The 21,701-nt window shown below is 43.6% G+C and overlaps 1 protein-coding gene across 2 annotated transcripts in view; it reads left to right on the top strand.

The window, feature by feature from the left end:
* Nucleotides 1-21,701, top strand: part of Slc9a9 (solute carrier family 9 member A9) — a 540,735-nt gene that overhangs the window by 448,413 nt on the left and 70,621 nt on the right. For both annotated transcript variants that reach the window (XM_060385517.1, XM_060385518.1), the window contains exon 14: nucleotides 570-649. In XM_060385517.1, coding sequence (XP_060241500.1) covers nucleotides 570-649 — 80 coding nt within the window. The remainder of the gene's footprint in view (nucleotides 1-569; nucleotides 650-21,701) is intronic.

Raw genomic sequence — 21,701 nt, 5'->3', positions numbered from 1 at the left:
TTTTCGCTTTTGTCTTTATTTCCTTCTTCCTTGCTTTATGGTGATTTGGGGAGTGAAGAAGCAAATACATCTACAGTTCGTGCTAGCTTCCCTTCAGGAACAACTCTTTGAACTGTTTCTAATCCTAACAAAAAAGGTATCAAACACCAATCATGGCCTTTAACAGTGATCTATCAAAAGGAAAATGTACAAAAACCAGTATAACAATCATTAGGCTATTATTTTTCTAGTAATTTCTCAGTAATCCATAAATAAATGCCACCCACATTTAACTTAAGTGGGCTGCAAATTCTCACACAGCAATATGACAGATGCGCCACTTATGCTGACATCCAAAAGTGATGTCTCTGAGCTATTTAATAAAATCAAGATGATTAAGAAAGTGAATGTCGGATTGTGCCAAAGTCTCATCCGCACAGAAAGATCTCAGAGCTAATTTGAAAACTCTTTCACCATGAAGATGAACATGCCTAGACTTAAAAAAAAAAATGTTTCTTTAATAATATAGTTAAATTGGATTTGGTTTGACATGTATTTAAGATGTTCCGTTTTCTGTGGTCTCGTTCCAGGAAGCAAGTAAGATGGACAAAAACACGACAAAGACGGAGAGCGCACAGCTCTTCAGGATGTGGTATGGATTTGACCACAAGTATCCTTTCTAGTGACAGCCTGGCAGGCCCCCATGAGGGCAGGTTACGCTGCACCCTCTTCATGGAGGAAGGCCTGCATCCCGAGGAGCGCGCAAAGGTAAAGTGAGTCCACAGGCAAACGCACACCAAGGAATGATTCCAAAACCTAAAACCACGTAGACCACTGTGAAGTGCTGAAAAGGGAAAGTGTCACGTGTACGCGGCGGGTTTTTGTGTGAGTGTGGGTTATTGGGTTTTTGTTTGTTTGTTTGTTTTGTGGTGATCTGATATTTTCAGGTAACAAAATCCTGTGGTCCTAAAGAATGTATCTATTTTGTTGTTCAATCTAAAGTTCTTACTTCCAGTTGGGCTGTCCAGAGACCTGCTTCACTGAACAGTCTCAGTGGTGTTTGCAGGCTTTGGCTGGTCTGATGGGCTTGGACAGGACTGAGCTACACCTGTCTCTCAGGAGCCCACCGTATACCTTTGTCGCCTGTGTAAAATGATGGGGTAGGAGTAGAAATGAATGGGGCTGAGGACTGGGAGTCTGCTTAAGTACATAAAACTGCATTGCTCATTGTATTCCCCTCAGGAACACTTAGGTAAACTCTTTCCTCTGAAAAGCATTTAAAAAAACAAAAGTTCTAGCCATCAGTGTGAACACAGCAGCTCAGACAGGCCCTGCCATTGTGAGTCTGAGGGCTAAAAAGTCATGCTGAAGTGTTTTGCCCTGTGGAAGCAAGCCGTCCATGGCTAATCCAGTCAAGAGTACCATGTGGGAGAAAACAAACAATTTCACTGTGAACTGAATGTGTTGGGTCTTTGCAGCTGTTTTTGTTGTTGTTTTGTTTTGGCAGTGACAAAAATCCCTCTTCTTTTAGTAAGAAAAAGTAAGTCCGTGGGTGATTAAAAGGCAATGATTAAAGCCACAACATGTCAGTGGGAACAGGAAAGTTAAGATCAGAGAAAGGAACTTTTCTTGGAAGTTTGATAGAACTCAGCAAACAGGTAAAGAAGAGGAAGCTGTGATGGGAAGGGGCAAGGAGGCGAGAAATATCATAACTTCACATCAGGGATAAAAGGAAAGCAGATTGGAGGAAGGCCTGGAAATTAGAAAGGAAGATTAAGAAGGACGTGAAGAGAAGGCAACTGAAGATGCAGAGGAAAGCAAGAATATGTTCCTGTGCAAGTTAGAAATCATGAAATTTGCAGGCAAATGGTGGGACCTTGAAAAGATCATCCTGAGTGAAGTATCCCAAAAGCAGAAAGACACACATGGTATATACTCACTTATATAGACCTATAAGATAGGATAAACCTACTGAAATCTATACATCTAAAGAAGATTAACAAGAAAGAGGACCCGGGGTAAGATGATCAATCCTCACTTAGAAAGACAAATGGGATGAACATTGGACATACAATGTAAACAAGTAACAGGACAGGAGCCTACCACAGAGGGCCTCTGAAAGACTCTACCGAGCAGTGTATCAAAGCAGATACTAAGACTCATAACCAAACCTTTGGCAGAGTGTAGGGAATCATAAGAAAGAAAGGGGAGTTAATATGACCTGGAGAGGACATAAGCTCCATAAGGACCAAATATATCTGAGCACAGGGGTCTTTTATGAGACTGTTTATCTAACCAAGGACCATGTATGGATATAACCTAGAACCTCTGCTAGGATGTAGCCCATGGTAGCTCAGTATCCAAATGGGTACTCTACTTACTAGAGTAAGGGGAACAGTTCTGACATGAACTCAATGGCTGGCTCTTTGACCTCCCCCACCCCCACCCCCACACACACACCCGAGGGAAAATCAGTCCTTCTAGGCCACAGAGGAGGACTTTGCAGCCAGTCCTGAAGAGGCCTGATAAACCAGGGTGAGATGAAAGGGAAGTGGACTTGGAAAGGGGCAGGGAGGAGATGAGGGAGGGAGGTTGGGATTGGGAGGGAATGAGGGAGCAGGGATACAGCTGGGACACAAAGTTAATAAATTGTAACTAATATTAAAAATAAACAAATGAATAAATAAATAAATAAATAAATAAATAAATAAATAAATAAGAAAGAAAAAGGGAACACCCCAGAAGGGATCTGCAGTCAAAGGGTGCTGTGTAAGGCAGGGCTTGGAGCTTAGTTCTGCTTAAGCCCATCTCCCTGCTGTCTGTGGCCAGGTGTCTTCCCTCCTGTCAGTCCTGCGTTTGTGTGGGAGTGCAGGTTACCACCCTGCAAAAAGCAATGCATCCTGGTCATTAGCAAGTCCCGCATGCTCTGGTTTCATTAGTTACCTGGAGCCTTCTGGTCTCTAGGGGAGTTTGTTCTTGGCAGGTTACTGCAAGCTTATACCCCTGTTGCGCTTCTCTTCTAGAAACAGGATTGGCTCCTGCCATTGATTTCAGTCTCTGATAACCAAATTTATAGGAAGGTGTAAGAAATGAGTGAAGCAAGCACCTAATGAAATACACAGCAAGGAAATGGGAAATCAGAAACCTGGGAAGAGGTTTTTATTTTCGTCCTCCAAATTCTGGAAGTGCTGCGAGGAAGCTTTGCAACAAAGAAAAGGAATAAAGCAGAAAAATTAACTCGGAGACGAGAAAATGAAATTTGGAGCCCACTCAGATTTTTAGCTTGGAGCAGTGGCTCTAAATTTAGATGATGTCATAGTTTTTAATCTCACTTTCCACCAAAGGTTTATTTCCATACGATTAAGGACAGCCTACTAGAAATGAAAGCAGATTTATCCTCTCGGTAATATCTCTCTGCGCCGCAATTTGTCCTCCTGTGCATTCATTCTAGCAACTGCAGTGCAGCCATCATTGCGCAAATATATTTTCTGTAGAAAACGGGGGTTTTGTGCCCTAGTTAAGGTCTGGATTTTACCTGGAGAGGAGCAGGCCAACCAGTTTCAACTCTGTGACTTCTTCTTGATGTGGGTATATTTTTAGACGAGTTATTAATTTACCATTTACATTTACTCTGTTGGCCACTTGGAACCCTGTTGACGTTTCCTGTGACCCTCATAGGTTAAGCCATGCCTGTCATTGCCAAAGGAGGTCGCCTACCTTGACCAAAGGCACTGATAGAAATGGACTATAGAGTATGGAGCTATTGATGCTTCATTTCTGTAAGATGCCAGCATATGGTTGAAGCAGGATAAAGAACTGTTGCTTATCTTTGTAGTACTCAGGGTTTGAGCCCAGGATCTTGCACATGCTAGACAGGCGCTCCACCACTGAGCTATATAGCCCCAGTCCCCTACCCCTTCGTTTTTTGTTGTTTTTTTTTTTTTTTTAATTTTAAGATAGAATCCAGCTAAGTTGCCCATAATGGTCTTGAACACAGTCAACAGCCCAGGGAAGCCTTGAACTTGCCACCATCCTGCCTCAGCCCCCTTCTGAGAGTTCCTGACAAGACTGAGAAGGCAGTCCCATGGTAGGACACTTGCCTAACATGAAAGGTCCTGGGTTTGATCCTTAGCACCAGTAAAAGAAAAAGAATAAAGGAGCCTTCAAGCACACCTGAACTAGATAGAGTTCTCCAAGGAAACAGGACCAACTGCTGAAAGTAATTTAAGGATGCACATATGTGTATGTAAACCCATTTCAATGAACTGGCCTGTAAATAGTTGTAGAAGGTAACAGGTGCAATTTGAAGAGTTGACTCTCAGCCTGGAAGCTGGGGTAGCTGCTAATGTTTCAATCTTGAGGCAGAATCTTACGGAGAATCCTCAGTTCTGCTTTCAATGCAATTAGTTCATGCAACTAATTGCAGGAGGCCCACTGGATAATTTATTTAACTTAAAATCAACTGATTGTACATTCAGCCGTATCTACAAAACGCTTTTGACAGCAACATCTAAGCTGGGGTTTAATTGACTAGTGAGGTACTCTCTTGGAAAAGTAACCATTACTTTTCCCATTCAGATGGGATTGATACCCAATGTTCAGACTTAGGGCTCATTATTTCATCATTATTAGCAATAAAACACACCACTGGGGCTCACATATCCTTTTTTGTTTTACTTTTCCACAGCATTAAGTAATTCATATGTGTGTTTTCATAAGAGTTTCCTCAAAACTACACTGTGGGGGTAGGAGTCACACAAATGCATATTTAATGAAGATGAGCATTGGCCAGGCAGAGCACAGAGGGCTTTCCACTTGGTACCTCACATTCCTCTGCAAGAGATTTGGGGAAGAGGGTAAAGTTCACACAAAGAGACCACGGGGGTCAAGGTTGGCCTCAGTGCAGCAACCTGGGTTCTCATGGTCAGCTGTGGTGTTGGAAGCCTGTGGTGCCAAAATTGATGATTAATGACATTTTTCTTTTCAGTTCAACATGGGCATCAATTCTGAATCATGCAGCAGAAAGAAGAAATTGAGACATAGGGGGTGATGGGGAGCAAATGCTACTGGGCCCCAGGGCACTATCAGACACTGCACTTCGTGATCTGCTAACCACTCTTCTCGTTTAAATTCTTATCGCCATCTTTGTGACAGGAAGCCAGGCTCCCAGATCACTTTTATAACTAGCTTCACATTCCACTGCTGGCAAAATTCAGCTCCATGATTCAAGCCCAGTTCTCTCCAAAGTCCATAGAGATACTTACATGAACTCTCCTGTAACGATTCACTCTACTTATAAAACCCCATATCTCAACATGTTCGTGAAGATGTCCTTCAAACAAAGAGTCGTCCTGATTCTTCCCTATACTGTGCACTCAACTCTCAAATACCTATTGACAATATTTAAGTGATATCAGGGTCAGAGGTCAATGCTGGTCACAAAGAGAGCACCACCGTGAAGGAGGCGCTAAGTTCCTGAGACATGTCTTCAAAGTTCGGGCTGGTGATATAACAGGACAGTAGAGCAGTCAGAATGTGTGAGGTCCTGGGTTCAGTTCCTAGCACCGTTAAACATATCACATCTTCCATGTTTCAGGATTATAAAGCCAAATATTCCAGGGACTTAGGTACTTCAATATCCTAAGAGAATAGACTCAGTCTTACCAACCTCAGAGGAGGCAGAAATGCAAACCAGACTCCAAACTTCTATGTTTCCATGTCCCCATGGGGAAGAATATCCTTCCCTATCCAGGAGAAGACTAAAGTCACAGCCTGGCCCCCTGCGCTGAGCATGTGCCAGGGCCGGCGTCTCTCTGGTTCTCTCTTCTGAAATGCCTCTACCCTTTCCCTCTCCCCTTCCTCTTGCCTCAAGACGAGAGGAATATTGGAATCAGCAAGTCCCCACAAGGCATTTACTTAGTTCTTCTCTGCTTTATAATTTTCCTACAACAATACCTCCCAATATATCATGTGCTTTGTTTGAATCGCCTCCTCTGACAAAGATATATTCTTTCTGGAGATGGAGATTTGAGTCTGTTCTTGTTCTGTGGTTATCCTTAGGGCATAGAACAATGCCTGGCAGGGAGGGGGCACTCAATAAATATTTGTTAAATGACTGAATGAATTAGTGGATGGATGGATGGATGGATGGATGGATGGATGGGGTGGGGGTGGAGGGATGGATGGATGGATGGATGGATGGGTGGATGGATGGATGGGTGGGTGGATGGATGGATTAGACAAGCAGCAAACAAGTAGGCAATGTTTTCTCTCCAGGGCACCTTCACCTCAAATATTGATGTTGCAAGAAATGTCTATTAATTACCGAAGGTTACTAAGTGAGCCTGCAAGCAGGCCAAGACCAAGTGGATAGCATTAGTGGTGTATATCTCGGCTGCCCTATGTAGACACTCACCCATGGCGTCCTAACCTATGTATCTCACTGGATACAGATGACCACACACAGTTGACCTGGCTCCAGTTACTTTAACTGACCTCAAGTCTATGGTTGTTTCCCCTTCTTTAGTCCCTACTGTACATAGGAGAAAGAAATATGGGTCTTTTTCTATTGATTTTCTAGTGTAACCACCAGACTTTTGTAAGCCTAATATACTAGTGACTTTATTACTAACAGAGGAGCCCAAAATTTCATGGCTAAGAATCTGGTTAAAGTAACATGATTATCCATTTCATTTAAGGGAGGATATTTTTAAAGGTTAAAAGCAGTCTGACCTCTTAAAGGATAAACTCAAATGACCCAGATATACATAGTCACGTATGTTCCACTACTCAGCTGAAGTGCTGTGTTGAGCCTGGTCCTGGCTTAGAAGCTGAATCTCCTCTGTGTGGGGGACTGAATACGTCTTATCCCACCATTTACATATTGGTTCTATTAAGACCGAACCCCAGATTTTAGAATCACCTATCAACCTCACTAACTCTCATATAATGAGCATGCTAGAAGCCAAAATTGATGCATCCTTATACATATTTTAAGACAGCGGATGGAACTATTTGCTTAGATTCAGAGTGTTACAGCTGGTGTGGGAATCAGGCATGCCTTCTTCATGACTAATGGTCCTGCTGGGCTGTCTGCTTCGTAGAGTCTTTTTCCATTCCATCATTTATCACCGCTCTCCTTAAGCATGTGTATATATTAGTCCTACAAAAGCGAATGACACGAGATAAAAAATGACCTTTTCAAAAATAAAAAGGGCAGCATAAAATCATCTTGAGCACTTCCCCTGTGACAAAATCAACTAACACAAGAACTTAGTGTGTGCTTGCCAGCATTTTCCATGGTGCAAAGAATGCTCAGATAAAACAATGAGTTGGCAAATTGACACATTAATAAAATTATAGAAAGCCACAAGGGTAAAAAGCCCCCAGAACTCTCCCACTGTGGTGGTTTGAATGAAAATGGCCCCCATAGGCCCATAGGGATTAGCACCTTTAGGAGGTGTGGCCTTCTTGGAGTAGGTGTGGTCTTCTTGGAGTGGGTGTGGTCTTGCTAGAGGAAGTGAGTCACTGGGGGGTGGGCTTTGAGGTTTCAGATGCTCAAGCCAGGCCAAGTGGCACTCCCTCTTCCTGCTGCCTGCCAATCCAGATATAGAACTCTTGCCTCCTCCTCCAGCACCATGTCTGCCTGCATTCCACCATGCTTTCTGCCATGATGATAATGGACTAAACCTCAGAAATTCCAAGCTACCCCCAGTTAAATGTTTTTCTTTATAAGAGTTGCCTTGGTCGTGGTGTCTCTTCACAGCAGTAGAAACCGTGAGACACCCACCAACCAAATGAAAGGCCCACTGAAGGATGTATGGGTTCTGTGGCTCTTGTATGTTCCTGCTGGGAACTCCCTGCTACCCTGAGGTACAGTGGTTGAGCCTGTACTCCGGGAGAAGTAAACACGTCTTTAGGGGACTTAAATAAAACCATATATGAAGCAGAGAGAGAAAGGGGTTGATAAGGAATAAAAGAAAACTCCTCCCCCTAAAACTTGACAGAATGCTCTCTATCCCACACAGTCACACTTACGTTAAATCCAAGTACGAATGTTATGGGCAGCAATTTCCATTTCAAATGACGATTCCCTGCAATGCAGGTTTTCCCTGTGCTGACCGGTTGAAGCAGCCACGAGTCATTTGTTGGAGTAGTCCTATAGCTTCGTGAATGACTTGAGTTTGCCTTATACAGCATTCCAGAAGAGCAAGGAACTCTGTGTTGGAAAGGAAGGCAAGGCTCATCTGAGGTACCCAGAGTTGCTGATGGACCTGAAAGCCAATAGCATGATCAATTCAATGTGCCCATCAGAGGAACCCACAGTTGCTGCTTCATGTGACCCATCTACTGAGTTCTGCTGCCCTTGATTTGTATTTGATACTATTCCTACACACATGTCTGCCATTGTTTTTAATGTCATCATTTCCTTAGTAGTTCATTAAAACTTCAATAGTCTGGGGATGAGGCTCATTTTATTTTCATTAGTAGACAGCAGAATCTATATAAGTAACACTGTAATGAGCACCCACTATGTGACAGGTGACGCATTAGATGCTAGGTGCTAGGTAGATGGGCACGGCTGGCCCTCATGAGGTTCTTATTGAAGGGAGCTTCAGCCCTGTTTGAAATCACTAGTGAGAAGGAGACTTGGGGACAGGTCGATGTGTTTAAGGGAGCTACAGAACAAGCTACAGATTGTAGCTCTCACTTGCAAAATGTAGCCAGATGATCCCAAAGCGATTTCAGGAAGCATCATGATTGGCACATATTTGAGACAAACAAAAGCAGTCCTGAGGGCTCCTGTGATAGTTGCCTCGCAGAAGAATGCCCACAGCATTGCTTCCCCCAAAAGCTGGCCAAAAGGAGTATTCCTACATGAAGCAGCAGGTAGGCCACTGTCCCCCATCCCTCAGTCAGTTTCTCGGGCATTTATAGGTGCCACTGTTGAAAAAGCTTCTGTCTAGATCTTGACTTTACTCATCAAATGGAGAGAAAGTAAAATTAAATGCAAGAAAAAGCCAGCTTCCTGGGCCCCTGTGTTCTCCCAACTTTTTGGTGGAAGCAATATAAGGGAAACAACAGGGTAACAGAGACTGTCAGGTTCAAGTCATAACATGGCTCTTCCTGCTTCCTTCCTCCCTGTGGGGGAGGAATGCATCCTACCCCCTATTTTGTCTGAATCCATGAGAAAATGACTAGCTATTCAGAGACTCCTACTGCAAGCAACCCACTTGATAGTGTCCGAGAATGAAAACACTCAAAGAATTTTATTTTCTCAAGACCCTACAGCCTAAATCCACAGTTGGAGTAAGCTCTCCTAGAGAGTAAGTGTGACCGCTGATTTGATCCTCTGAACTCTTGCCTAAACACCATAGCTTACCATTGCCATTGTGAAAAAACAAGGTCCAAAGATGGTGACTGCGTTTTCTACAGTGGTCTAAGGTTTCTGCATGAGCTTCAAGACCCCTACACTGATTTTCCTTTCTTCCCGTAAGTATATTTTTGATAATTAGATGAGACTGCTTTCTCATTTCACCTGCACTTTTAACAAACAAAATGAACGTTGAAATTTATGCAGCCACAAAAATCAGAACATAGCTCTTCCTTCTGCAGAAAATGAATTTACAAATTTGTCACCAAATTTGTGCTTTAAATTATGTCACCAATCAATTGGGTATTTTCCTAACAGACAGCAATGTCTGAGATGTTCCTCACTCCTTCATTGATTCAGTCTTTGATTTGCTGTGTAATTGTCGAGAGCCTTCCATGGTCCAGTGACATCTCAGGCTCTGGATGCTCAGTGTGGACAGATTCCACAGACCTAGCATTCTAACGTGGTTTTGTTTGAGGGCCTCTGCTTCAGAGGTATCCTTTTAGGAAGGCATTTCTAGAATAAAGAAAAGCACACTCAGATGTCCCACTATTGCTTTTTACCAAATAAAGAAGATCTGCTTTAATGGTCGGGCATTGATTCTCTACTGCAACTCACGTCTTTGCTTTTTTACTTAAATCAGCTACGATTTGCTATTATGGCTTATCCAGGAGCAGTTGTGAAATTGTTTGGTTTGTTTTGATCATTAAAAGAATTCACCCCGGGCACTTAGAGTGGTGCTTAGAAATGTTAAGGGTTCTGTTAGCTTTACTACATATTGATAGGCCTAGATCTAAAAGAACAACATGTAGTGCATTTAATATTCATTATCACTTGTTATCTCTGAGTTGCCCAACTTCCATTATTTTATATCTCATCAATAATGTTTCGTTATAGCAGCTGTATTTTAACAGCATTGGAAAGTCTTCAGTCTCCATAATCAAAGGTTTCACTTAGATTTTAAACCAGCCATAATTCTTTTTTTTTCTTTGCCAAATAATTTTTTAAATTTTTAATTATACTTTATTTACTTTGTATCCCCCCTCTAGTTCCCTTCCTCCTCCCCTCCCAATCCCTCTCTTCCTCCCCCTTCTCCACACACTCCCCTCCCCACAATTCTTATTTGATCTTGATTCAGTGGCCAGGCTGGGAGCCAAGCTGTTCTGTGTGTGTGTGTGTGCGTTCTGTATAATTTTTCCTAAGTTACGGTCCATCCTCCCACAGTTATTTCCCTGAAAATTACACCACAAGATAGCAATTTGGACTTGATAGAGAAGTGTGGCGATTTTTTGATTCCACAATGGAAGCAATACTAGGCTTTGATGGTAATTATTCCTCTTGTACCTTCCCATGATAAAGAAGTCTTTCAATTGCCCCTTCCAGGTGAAGCTGTGCTGTCTTGCCATTAGCGATGTAGTGTCATATTGATGATTTCTAGGCTCGTACTGTATCATTTGGTTTAAAAATATTCGAAGGAAAAAAATGTAAAAGACTTTCAAAATCAAATACATACTGTCTCCATGTTGCCAGTATTGAGTTTCGCTTTCATAGGGTTTTTCCTCCTGGTGGGGGTGGTGTCTTCTGTTTAAAATTTAATTGTTCCTTAGTCACTCCTCAACTGTGGCCAGGGCGTTTTCAAGTTGCCAACAAATTTGTGAGCTACCAGAGACACACATTATGAGCGTGGATGGCCGCTGCTCGCTACGCTGTCGCCTTCAGGAGGGGGAGCCTGGTGTCTCTGGAGGATTGCAGTTACTCATCACCTATCTGCATATGACGCCTTTGTAGACACCACATGGCACAGACCACCCTAAATTAGGTCTTCTTCATGGAGTGCAATGTTGACAATACCTCCTCACACCACCCCACAGGCATGAGTGAACACAGTTAAGCGCATTGACACTTGAAGAAGAAGGCCTTGATGGAGTGATAATTACTGTTCTCTAAGTCATGTGGGAAAGGGTCCATGGAGGAGTTAAGGTTTCCTAAGGAGGATTTTAATAATGAGAAGAAAGCCTGAGCACTCTAAACAAGGAGAGTAACATGACAGAAAAGCCTGTGACAGATGTGGATAAAAGAAAACCAGCACGGTAGACAGACCCAGAAGAAAGTGATGAATGCCAGCCTCTAGAAGACAAGCTTATTTCCAGCAAGGAATGCATGTCAGCATCCCACAGTTACTGTAAGAAGTCTCAGCAGGGCATGGTGGCTCAGCACCATTGATCCCAGCACTTGGGAGGAGAACAGATCTGAGTTCAAGACCAAAGTTCTGTCTGAGTTCCAGGGAGATCCTGTTTTAGAAAGAAGGGGGGAACGAAGGAAGATGAAAAGGAAAAAGAATTCTCTCTGACTGCTGTTAATTTGTATTTTGTTGGGTGCCTAAAAATGGACCAAAGTGGTTTTGATTCATTCCTGTGACAGCCATTTATTAGGCACCTACACACTTAATACTTCCAGGACCGGATTTGGTTTCAGTGCCTTTCTTCATAAAAGAAATATAGGTGTTTTGTTTGCATTTTCTGGATGCTTCTTTCTTAGGGTGTGGGGGAGTGTATCCTCAACCTTCTGCTGAAGCCACAGAAGTAAACGAATCATTGTGTCCTTTTCCTAGGGACGGAAGTCCCATTCATGAGAGCAGAGTCCTCTAACCTGAATCACTTCCAAAGGCCCCTCCTCTCAGTGCTGCTCCTTGGGGATTAGGTCTCAACAGAGGAGTTCCGGGGACACAAACAACTGGCACATGAGAAGCTGTGGAAGCCAAAGAGGGATGTGATCAGCAGCAGCTCAGGAGAGTCAGGGAGCCACCATGGAGAGGACTTGGGAACTGAGTGGCAGTCGGAAACTCCAAGGAGGATGAGGGGATGAGAGACCTCCTGGCAGGTCTGCAAAATCACCAGCAGGCACAGCGGGCTTGGAAAATGGCACAACTGTCCAGAAGTGAGACCAGAGCAGGCTCCTCGCACAGCTAGTCAGTCACACACGTCATGGACAAGAAAACGACTTTCCTTCTTGAGAGCAGATGAATGCGTAAACATGGAGTCACCCATCGCCTTTGTCATAATGATGGCAGCTAGCGGCCAGGTGTACAGCGTGATGTGACAGGAAGAACGAAGTGACCTCAGACAGTCATTTCCCACCCACCCACCAGCTTCCTGCTTGGGTAAAAATTAGTGCAGTGAAGTCCTCAGTCTGCTTTGAATGTTGTGCATTCTAAGACATAAGTGGGTTAAAATATCAACGTGTCCTTTCATGAAGAGATGGAGTCTTAGATTTCCACCAATGAAGATGGTTCGGCGGTATAAGTATTCTGGTCAGGGTCAAGTAGAACACTTTCGTTCTAAAAACCCTGGGCATCTGCCAGCCAGACACTGACTGACAGAGGCCTTAAGTAACCTAACAGAAAATGTGTGGATCAGATTTCACTTCCCAAGAAAAAGTTGCTTTTGGGTCTTAAGCCAAACTACAATGCCACACAGCATTTCAGTCATGCTCAGCTCCTACGGTAGCACTAGTGCTGTTGTCTTTCAAAAGTAGGGGAAGATGCACAGGGGAGCCACCCTCCTCCCAAAGGAAGCAGGCACATCCTGAAACCATTGCCTCTGACACCCCTTGAAGCCATTTCCTCGAAATTCCTTGAAATCCAGCACCGTCCTGGGTTTCGTGGACCTGTTGCCTGTAAACACAGCCAGAACACAGGATGCTCTGCAAGCCAAGGCCTGAACCTCTACTCTGTGCTGAGCAGCTGGCACTTCAAGAATCTGAAAGAGTTTTGGGCTGTCCTCCGGCTTTTCTCTAGCAACCGGAGAAACTGTTCCCTGCATCCCTCGCTCTGGTCTAGGCTTGGGTTACAGATGCCTCTTCTGGTCCCAGGGCACCGAGTCTTTCTGGGCACACCCCAGTGCAGCATGCTAATGTCTGTCAGGAGAGGCTGCTGTCTCTGTGGGCTCTGGGTCCTGAGCAATGAAGGAGTCTCCAGAAGGAAGCACCCCACCTCTTAACCAGCTCCAGCACTACAAGCTCAGAAAGCTGCTCTTTAATTGGCCTGACCAATGTTTCTCCTTTTGAGAAAAATAAATAAATAATTTTTTTTTCTTCGCTCTGAGTTTGAAGTCCCCAGGCCCTCTGTGAGCTACAATGCTCAGAAGATGAACATTATGGTAATTGGTAATTGTACAAGCACTTGGCAAACATCAAGTGCTTCATAAAGTTGAAATGATACTAAATTCAGTGACAGGTTTACAGGCCTGAAGGCGTGCAGACTTGCTATGCAGATAGAAACAAAGGATTTTATTACATTTTTATTATTTTTAAATTCTCACTGATTTCCCAGTATATCCAAGATTATGATGAGCATGTAAGATTCCTCTCAGTCTTCAGACACAACTTTGTCTTTTGAGAAATCTTTCTCCCAGCATCTTTAGTTCTCACAAATCTCACTCCTCAAAGACGCCCCACTGTGACGCGGCCACCTTTGACCTTCCCGCAAGGAGCTGATGTCCTCTGGCAGGCCAAGGCTTTTCCTTCCTGACCCAGCCTTGTCAGAACTGTTTATGTTTCCAGTAGGAGCTGCACTTAAATCCCACTGAACGTATTTCTCTTGTAGGTCTAGTCTGTTGCAAACCTCTAAAAATATTGAGGGGCTTTTTACAAGATTTCAGTTTGAGATTTTCAAACTGCTATTCCCAAACTCATGAGTAGGTCTCAAAATCAGTTTAGTAGGTTCCTACCCAAAAGTTCTTCATACATCAGAGTACAGTGAAGAATTAGAAATAAATGTTAGTTGTGACACGTATTTCAGGGTGTGCATGTGTTTGTGCTTGTGTGTGTGTACGTGTGTGTGTGTGTGTGTGTGTGTGTGTGTGCATGCTTGTGTGCATGCTTAAATATGTTCCTTGAAGTGGTCATGTTCAAAAGATTTTGAAAGTTTGACTTCTGCTGGCGTCATGCCCTAAAATGGCCTTGTGTTGGAATTCTCAGGCTTTCCCCCGATTGTTTTAAGTAGTCAGCAAGTTAGACAAGTTGCTGTATAAACTCAGAGGAGAGCCCTCATCACTTGGTTTTGGAAAAGTACAGAGCTGGTGCATTCAAGCTGGACTTTATAAAGAAAGGCAGAATTTCACAAGTGGGCTGGGGTTGGTGGGGATGAAATAAACTCCTAGGTTCTGACTTCTTAGATACACAACCACAGGCTCCCGGCCTCCTCCAAACCCCTGTTTTTAAATCCATTAAATCAGTATAGTCACATTTGCTGTAGAGAAAAACTGTAATGTCCAAACGGAGTGAGCAAAACCTGACAAGCCAAGCCAACACAGGAGCAGTCACTGTCTCCAGGCAAAGCGACGTTTGAAGAGGAGGCAGGAAGGAAAGGCAAGTGTTGCATGTTTTGGGGGAAGTGAGTTGCAGCCAGGCTGTAAGAAGAAGAGAGTCTAAGGAGCCATGTGTAGAGGAATTTGTAAAGACTTGAGTGCTGAGGGAATTTGTCTGGGTGTGATTTGGGAGACGATGAAGAATCAGGTAGTGTGTAGACTCAGGAATGACAGGAGTCTGCTCCTAGAGAGATTGACCTAGCAGCATTTAGGCAGGAGAAGTCAAGGGGTATCTGATTGTGGTAGTTACCATGGGAATAGGAAGGAAAGGGGTGAGGGCTAGGAAACTCTTGCTCCAATCCCTCAGAACAGGGTCTGGTATTATTGGGGATGTCAGTGCTACAGAGAGAAAGAGCCAGGCTATAAGAAAGTAGAGGTCCAGGTAACTATGGGTATCCGGCTGGATGGTGTTTGTCACAATGGACACGCTAGGGGAGGAAACTAGGAAACGGATCCAACCTCTTGCTCAAGAAGGCTCATGTTTGCTGAGCCGGTTCTTGGGGATAAAGCAAGCCACTTGCCTCCCAGATGGCATTCTCTAGACCTCCCAGTGAACTTGCTATTTCTCTTCAAGCAGCTCTCTTACGGAGGAACACGCCATGGTTAACACCCCGTGCAAGAAAAGAGACAGAACATTTATTTCCGTATTTTGCGCTAATTTGGTCTCATCAACTTGTCTTCTGCCTGTAGACCTCACTGAAATTCACCTCAGGCTAACTTGTGTTATGAATAGGCATGGCTGCGCCACATCCTACCCAGCCAAGTTCAGAATCATTAGCCCGAGGCAGCACAGCATGAGTCAGATGTGACGTGGGGAAAACTACTTGAACTTTTTGGACCTTGATCTATAAAATAAGGATGATGACAATGATAATCTCCACCTCACAGAGGCTGGGTGAGATCCTCGCAACTGAACTCAGCATGTGTAACAAAGAGCCTGGCGGGGGTATTATTATTCAAGGGCATGAATTGTCATCCCCATAACCACCCTGCAGCCCTTCTCTGTTTCCATAGAAGAGTCTTACCTAGGTTCTGCCAGACAGAAGCTCTGCCAGAGCTGACCTGGCCAATCCTGCCCCTTTAGGAGCACAGTGTTCTCACTGCCCCTCTGCTCTCTCAACACCTTAAAGCCCAGCTACAGACACTCTGGACAAAATAACTTTGTTTCGCCTCAGTATGGTTTGGAAATGAAACGACATTCAGGGATGAGACTGCTTGCTCCAGTCATGCAAGGGCTGAGGATGGAGTATCGGAGGAAGAGGGGGGGGGTGTCTTTGGCTGCGAGGAATAGAGTCCTGGGGTCGCTGGCTTCCTCCTGCCTCACCACAGAGTAGAATAGCTTCTATCTGGTTCTGACAATAAATTGCCCATTGTTTCAATCATAAATTGTGACTGTAAGCATTAAACACGCAAGTGCCGTAGAATGCGTAGTAGAGTGAGGAGAGTGTCCACTGTAGGAAAAGTCATGTGTTTCCCAAATAGACCAAAACTCATAATCAAGTCTATGCAGTCCGGCCCCAGAGGTCACCAGCAGCAAGACAGAGCCAGTGGATCAGGCGTCTAGTTCAGGCTTTGCTGGCCGTGTGAGCTCGAACCAGCCCTTCAAAGACCTGTATCTTTGTCTGACAGCTAAAGGAAACTCCTTCCCTGTTCTCTTGCCACAAAAACAACTTACACAATGCAATGCAGTGTGCCTTCAAGTTTGGGTAACAACCCTCACATCTGGAAAACCTGTGTTTTCACATGACATGCTCCATGGTTTCGAAAAGCTTGGAAATTAGAACTGGTTTTACAGTTTTTCATCCAGAGCCATACTACAGCCTGGGAGTGCTTTACTCTGTAAAAGTCAGTCCTCTCTTTAGCCAAAGGAAAGCTACTTATATCAGAAAGAATAAACCTTTGCTCATGGTTTTCTGTGAGCAATGGAAGAAGGCTCCTGCTTCCCCGTTATGTGTTTGAAGCCTGTCTTCCAGAACTAAGGTGCATTTGTCATGTGTTTATCCTTACAAATGTAATAGGTCTGTGTGACAGCATGTAGTAGACAGATGTGTTTTCTTGGGCCAGCAGGAGATAATTGACACCTTAACTTGATATAATTTGGTCACAAAAATAATGCATGGGTATGGAAGAACAGTACAATATAAAGTCTAGCATGCTGCTGTAACTAGCTGCTTAACTTCAGAGACAGTTCTCAACATGACCTGCTTTTACCTCCCTTCTCAACGAAACAGGAAAGCAACCTTTCCTCACTTCTGACAAGTCACAAAGTATTCAATGAGGTCCTTTGGAGTTGATTGTCACCTTACAGGTATATTTTTCCCCATCTTCATCCCGTTTGTCGTCTTGACTTTGGAATAATCTTCCCAAGGACAAATTAGGAAGAGCTGTTCACTCTAAATTATCCTGAGGTACATCTCCAGCATTTGGGAAAAGGGCTGAAAAGAGAGCTGTCCCCTGTCCATCAGGGTGGCTGTGGATGGGAGAGGGCAGTGACAATGCTGGTGGCCTCTCTGTTGTAGTGCCCACCAGGCACAATGCTTGATCCTTAGATGTAGGAAAACTGAGGCTCAGAAAAGCTAAGACTAAACTTCAGGGTCAGGACTTCTCTACTGAAGGACAGCTTCCCCATCCTATGCTTTGTAACACTGGACCTCAAAGATGCATAGTTTCCATTTGATTTCCAATTTAACCAGAAAGTGGCTGTGTTTTCTTAGGATGATTTCTATTTGAGGAGTTTTTGTTTTATTTTCCCCATTGTTTGCTTTCTTGGAATAACCATCGTCTTTGCTTCTCGTTTTATCTTTTTAATTGCTCCATTTGTTGATGAACAAACCGTGCCGGTTGTTTTCCTGCCTTCCCATCTTCATCAAGCCAGGCAGGGCTTCTCTGTGGAGGACCCCAAGATTCGGCAGCCATGCTTGTAGGAACGGATGTGCGGTCATGTTCGAGGGTGAAAAATAGCCTTATGTTCCCTGCACGGGAGGAACTGGAGCCATTTTCTCAGCTCACACCCCAGCATTTGCTAGGATTCCGGCAGATGCCTCAGGTCCATAGTTCTGGTCCAGGCTGGCCCTTGAGCACTTACATCATTTCTTTTTATGTAAGGTTTGGTTGGTGAACAGAAAACTCCCATTTCCTTATCTGAAATTACTAGTTGCTTGCCTTTCTGGGGAGGAAAAAAAAAAGGTTAGGCTTGATATTACTTATCATTTGGTGAAGAAACTTGGGAGTCAGCGAAAAACGCTGTAAAGTCTGTATATTATTACATTACTGTTCTTCTATTGCTTTCTACATAGCAAACGTTTCATTACTTCTCTATTTCATCTTATCTACACATTTTTATAAAAATAATATCAAAAGACCACTTAGTACGGGAGAAGGAATGACACTCTAGAATGAGTACAATTTCTGTTTTGCAGCATCATGGATCAGTTTTCTCAAGCAGTTCACCCAGATTTCCTTTCACCAGAATGATAGGCAAATTAGGTGAGATTCTTGCTTAAGTACAACTTTGTTATTCATCCTTCTCCTATCTCTCTCTCACCTAGACAGCAACTCTTGGCATGCAATGGCCCTCTTCTGCTTTAGTCAAAAGAAGAGGAAGGACAGCTGTTCCTACAAGCTTCTTATTCTGTGAGAGCTGCATCTGGCGTAAGGGAAGAAATACTCTTATATTCACATAAGAGTATGCATCAGGCTGGACCTGTCTGAAGTTTGCTTTCTGTAGTTGGACCTCCGAAAAACCTGAGGGGAGAGGAGACTGAAAAGTTGGACCCAGCTCTCTTTCTCTTTTATTTTAATCAAAAAGAAATTCTTTATATTCGGTGCCTTTAAGAAGGATTACAAAGGAATGCAAGCTTTCCCTCTTCTGTGTTAGAGAGTGCACCCCAGTAAATGAGGACCCCTCTTCAAGCTGATGGAGACCTGGGCTCCCAAACACACTCCCTTCCTTCACTTTCCTCTTCGTCCAGGTGGGAACCATGCTTCCCCATTTTCACAACAGCCCTGCAAACATCCCAGGGCACTCTCCCTTAGTGATCCACCCATTTGGAAAAGTCCCAAGCAGTAAAAATCCCACCCTTTGTTTCCAGAGCAAGCAGAGCTTGGATGAGTTAACACCCTTAACTCAGACTGAATGGTTGTGTTGGGAGCCACATGCGTGTACAGACTGGTTCCTGCCTGCCTTATAAACGTTTGGTCATCAACCTCTAACAGACCTGTACCATTCAAAGACCCCTACACCACGTTGCTCATCATCTTGTCTTCGATGACTTCATAGCCTATCCCGACTGTCCCCAAATCCCCAGCCCTCTGACTTCTCACTCTGAACAACTGATCTTGCCTCCTACCTCACAGAGAATGCAGAAGATACTGGGTAGGAATTGTTCCCATAAATCCGTCAAAGCATCAACAATTGGCTTCTACCCTTTCTTTTTTGTTGTGTAGTCAACCTTCTAACTAAATCCTTTGAAATGACTTCTAAATGCGTACATCCTGACTGTTTAACAATGGCATGAATAAAACCCTCCAGAGACTTCACAACGCCCCCCCCATGTCAGGGTCCCTTCCTGGTCCAGCTCCTCAGAACATTGACCTTGCAGACTGTATGTTTGTTTTAGCTGCTCAACCTGCTACCTGGCTCCCTTCCTTCCCAGTGTAGCTTATAGGTCCCCAGGGGCCACCACATTCCCAAGCAATGGGTATTGATTGTCAGCTCTGTTCTGATCTGTCTTTTAGTAGCATCTGATACTGGGGGTTGCTGATCCCCACTTGCTCTTGTAATGCTCTTATCCATGTCCTTCTTAGCTCTGTACTGTTTGGTCATTTCCTACCGCTCTTCTGGGCAGCCATCTTCAGACTCATCCTTCTGCTTAAAAGTGTTTGTTTGTTTTAAGTACATATGTTTGTGTGTGTGTGTGTGTGTGTTCAGAAGCACGTGTACTCCATTGCACATGTGGAAGTCATTGGACAAGTTAGAAGAGTCTGCTCTCTCTCTCTCCGGCATCTGCTCTCTCCCCCCACCATGTGGGTCCATAAATTGAACCCAGGTCATCAAGCTTGGTGGCAAGCACCTTTATCTGCCGAGATATCTCACTGTCCCAGGCTTATCTTTCTTTCTCTACCCATTAAATGTGTTAAGAAATGACTACGTTTCTGTTAAGATCTTCCTTTCTCACAACTCTAGACTCTGTCTTTTCCTTTCTGTTCTTGAATTAAAACAACATGGAGACTAAGATGAGCCCTGCATGTATCCCTCCACTCAGCCCCGCCTTCTAGCCGCCCTCACCCGGTACAGGTGCATCACACAGCCGCACCACAGTCATTTCCCAAGCAGGAATCCTCCTGCAGGCCTAAACGACATCCATTCTTCCCTCCACCCTGATACTGAAAGGGATGTTCAAGAGTTTTCTGGATATTCTTTCTCTCATCTCACTGTCATACAAATTGTTGTTTACTGTCGCTATTGCCATCAGAGTAAATACTTCAGAATGCTACCATTATTATTGTCTGGTTGGTCTTTTTTTTTTTCTTTTTCTTTTTTAAGAACAACATAATACTTGCCCAGTTGCTGCTCCAATGCACTGAAACAAGAAAATATTAAGACTGGGGAAATTCTCTAAGTATAAAATACTATGCAGGACCAGACATGTTTTGCAAAAAGAAAAAAAAATGACATTCCAGGAAATACTTTGTTGTTGTTATTGTTACTGTTGTTGCTGTTGTTGTTTTCAGAGAAAACAGTAGTGGGATCATTTTTGTTATCTCCTAAAGGCCAGAGTCAGTACATTACACAGACACACACAAAGGACTCCAACCTGCATCAAGAATTTCAAAAAGCCCAAATGGATTACTGTCTCACTATCATAGATACATATATCCCTTATATTTGGTGGCACTGTAAATGAATTGTAAAGTTAATATCCTGCTCATTAAATCTTGCAAATGAGCATGTTCACATTGGATTTTCAAAAGATCTATAGTATGGCCTATAAAAGAGACATCTCATAATATATTTTAAAATATTATCTTTCTCTTTGAGCAAAGAGCACCACACAGCTAGAGGAAATATTTTTGTCCTATTCTTTTTTAGTCGTGTTTGTATACTAGTAAAGAAAATATACTCCTTCACAAAGCCTCATGAGACTGAAAAGAGTTTCAATTGTTTGGGAAATAAGCGTTACATCTTTGCAAATAATCTCTCATACCGTTATTGAAAGCTCAGTATTCATAGGCACTTTCCCAAATAATATGCTTCCCTCTGCCAGTATACAAAGCACCCTTCAGTTAGTACAGACCATGAATAATTGTGACCTGGACAACAGATGACATCAGAGGAAACAAGCATAAATTATCCCAGTGTAAGGTGTAAGTGGACCTATCCATTGAATGAAGCCAATTTACATGATTCTTCTCCCTGCTGTCATTTTTTGTAAGTAATCATTCGTTTAAATGGCATCCAGCACAAAAGCTAGAACCATAATTAATCCGGGCGCTATGCGAGTTTGAAGGGTAAGCCATCCTTTCAGCCATGACTTGCAAGCTGAGCCAGCCACTGATCACTACACCTTACTAGGTAAGTTCAGAGCAGTGGCTCTCGACCTTCCTGATGCTGCAACCCTTTAACACAAACAAGCTCCTCACGGTGTGCTGACCCCAACCGTAAAACCGTTTTCATTACGACTTCATAACTGTAATTTTGCTACCGTTATGAACTGTAAATATTTTGACAGAGGTTTGCCAAAGGGGTTGAGTGAGACCCGCAGGTTGAGAAAGTCTGTTCAGGATGGATTATTTCTTGAATAGTTACATGAGAATTCAGATCTCTGCTCATAGACACAAAGTCCCCGGGTCTCAGAACTGTGGCATGGGTAAATCCATGAGGTGACCACAAATCTCCTGCCTCCGTTTACGTGCATCCCGAGCAAAGCAAACAAAAAGGGCTTCTCTTTTTAGGGAACTGAGAAACACTGTCGACAGCAGAG

Source organism: Meriones unguiculatus, chromosome 6 (assembly GCF_030254825.1).
Source record: "Meriones unguiculatus strain TT.TT164.6M chromosome 6, Bangor_MerUng_6.1, whole genome shotgun sequence".
NCBI lineage: Eukaryota > Metazoa > Chordata > Mammalia > Rodentia > Muridae > Meriones > Meriones unguiculatus.
Note: the sequence above shows the minus strand (reverse complement) of the source record. Positions and strands in the feature narration are given on the sequence as shown.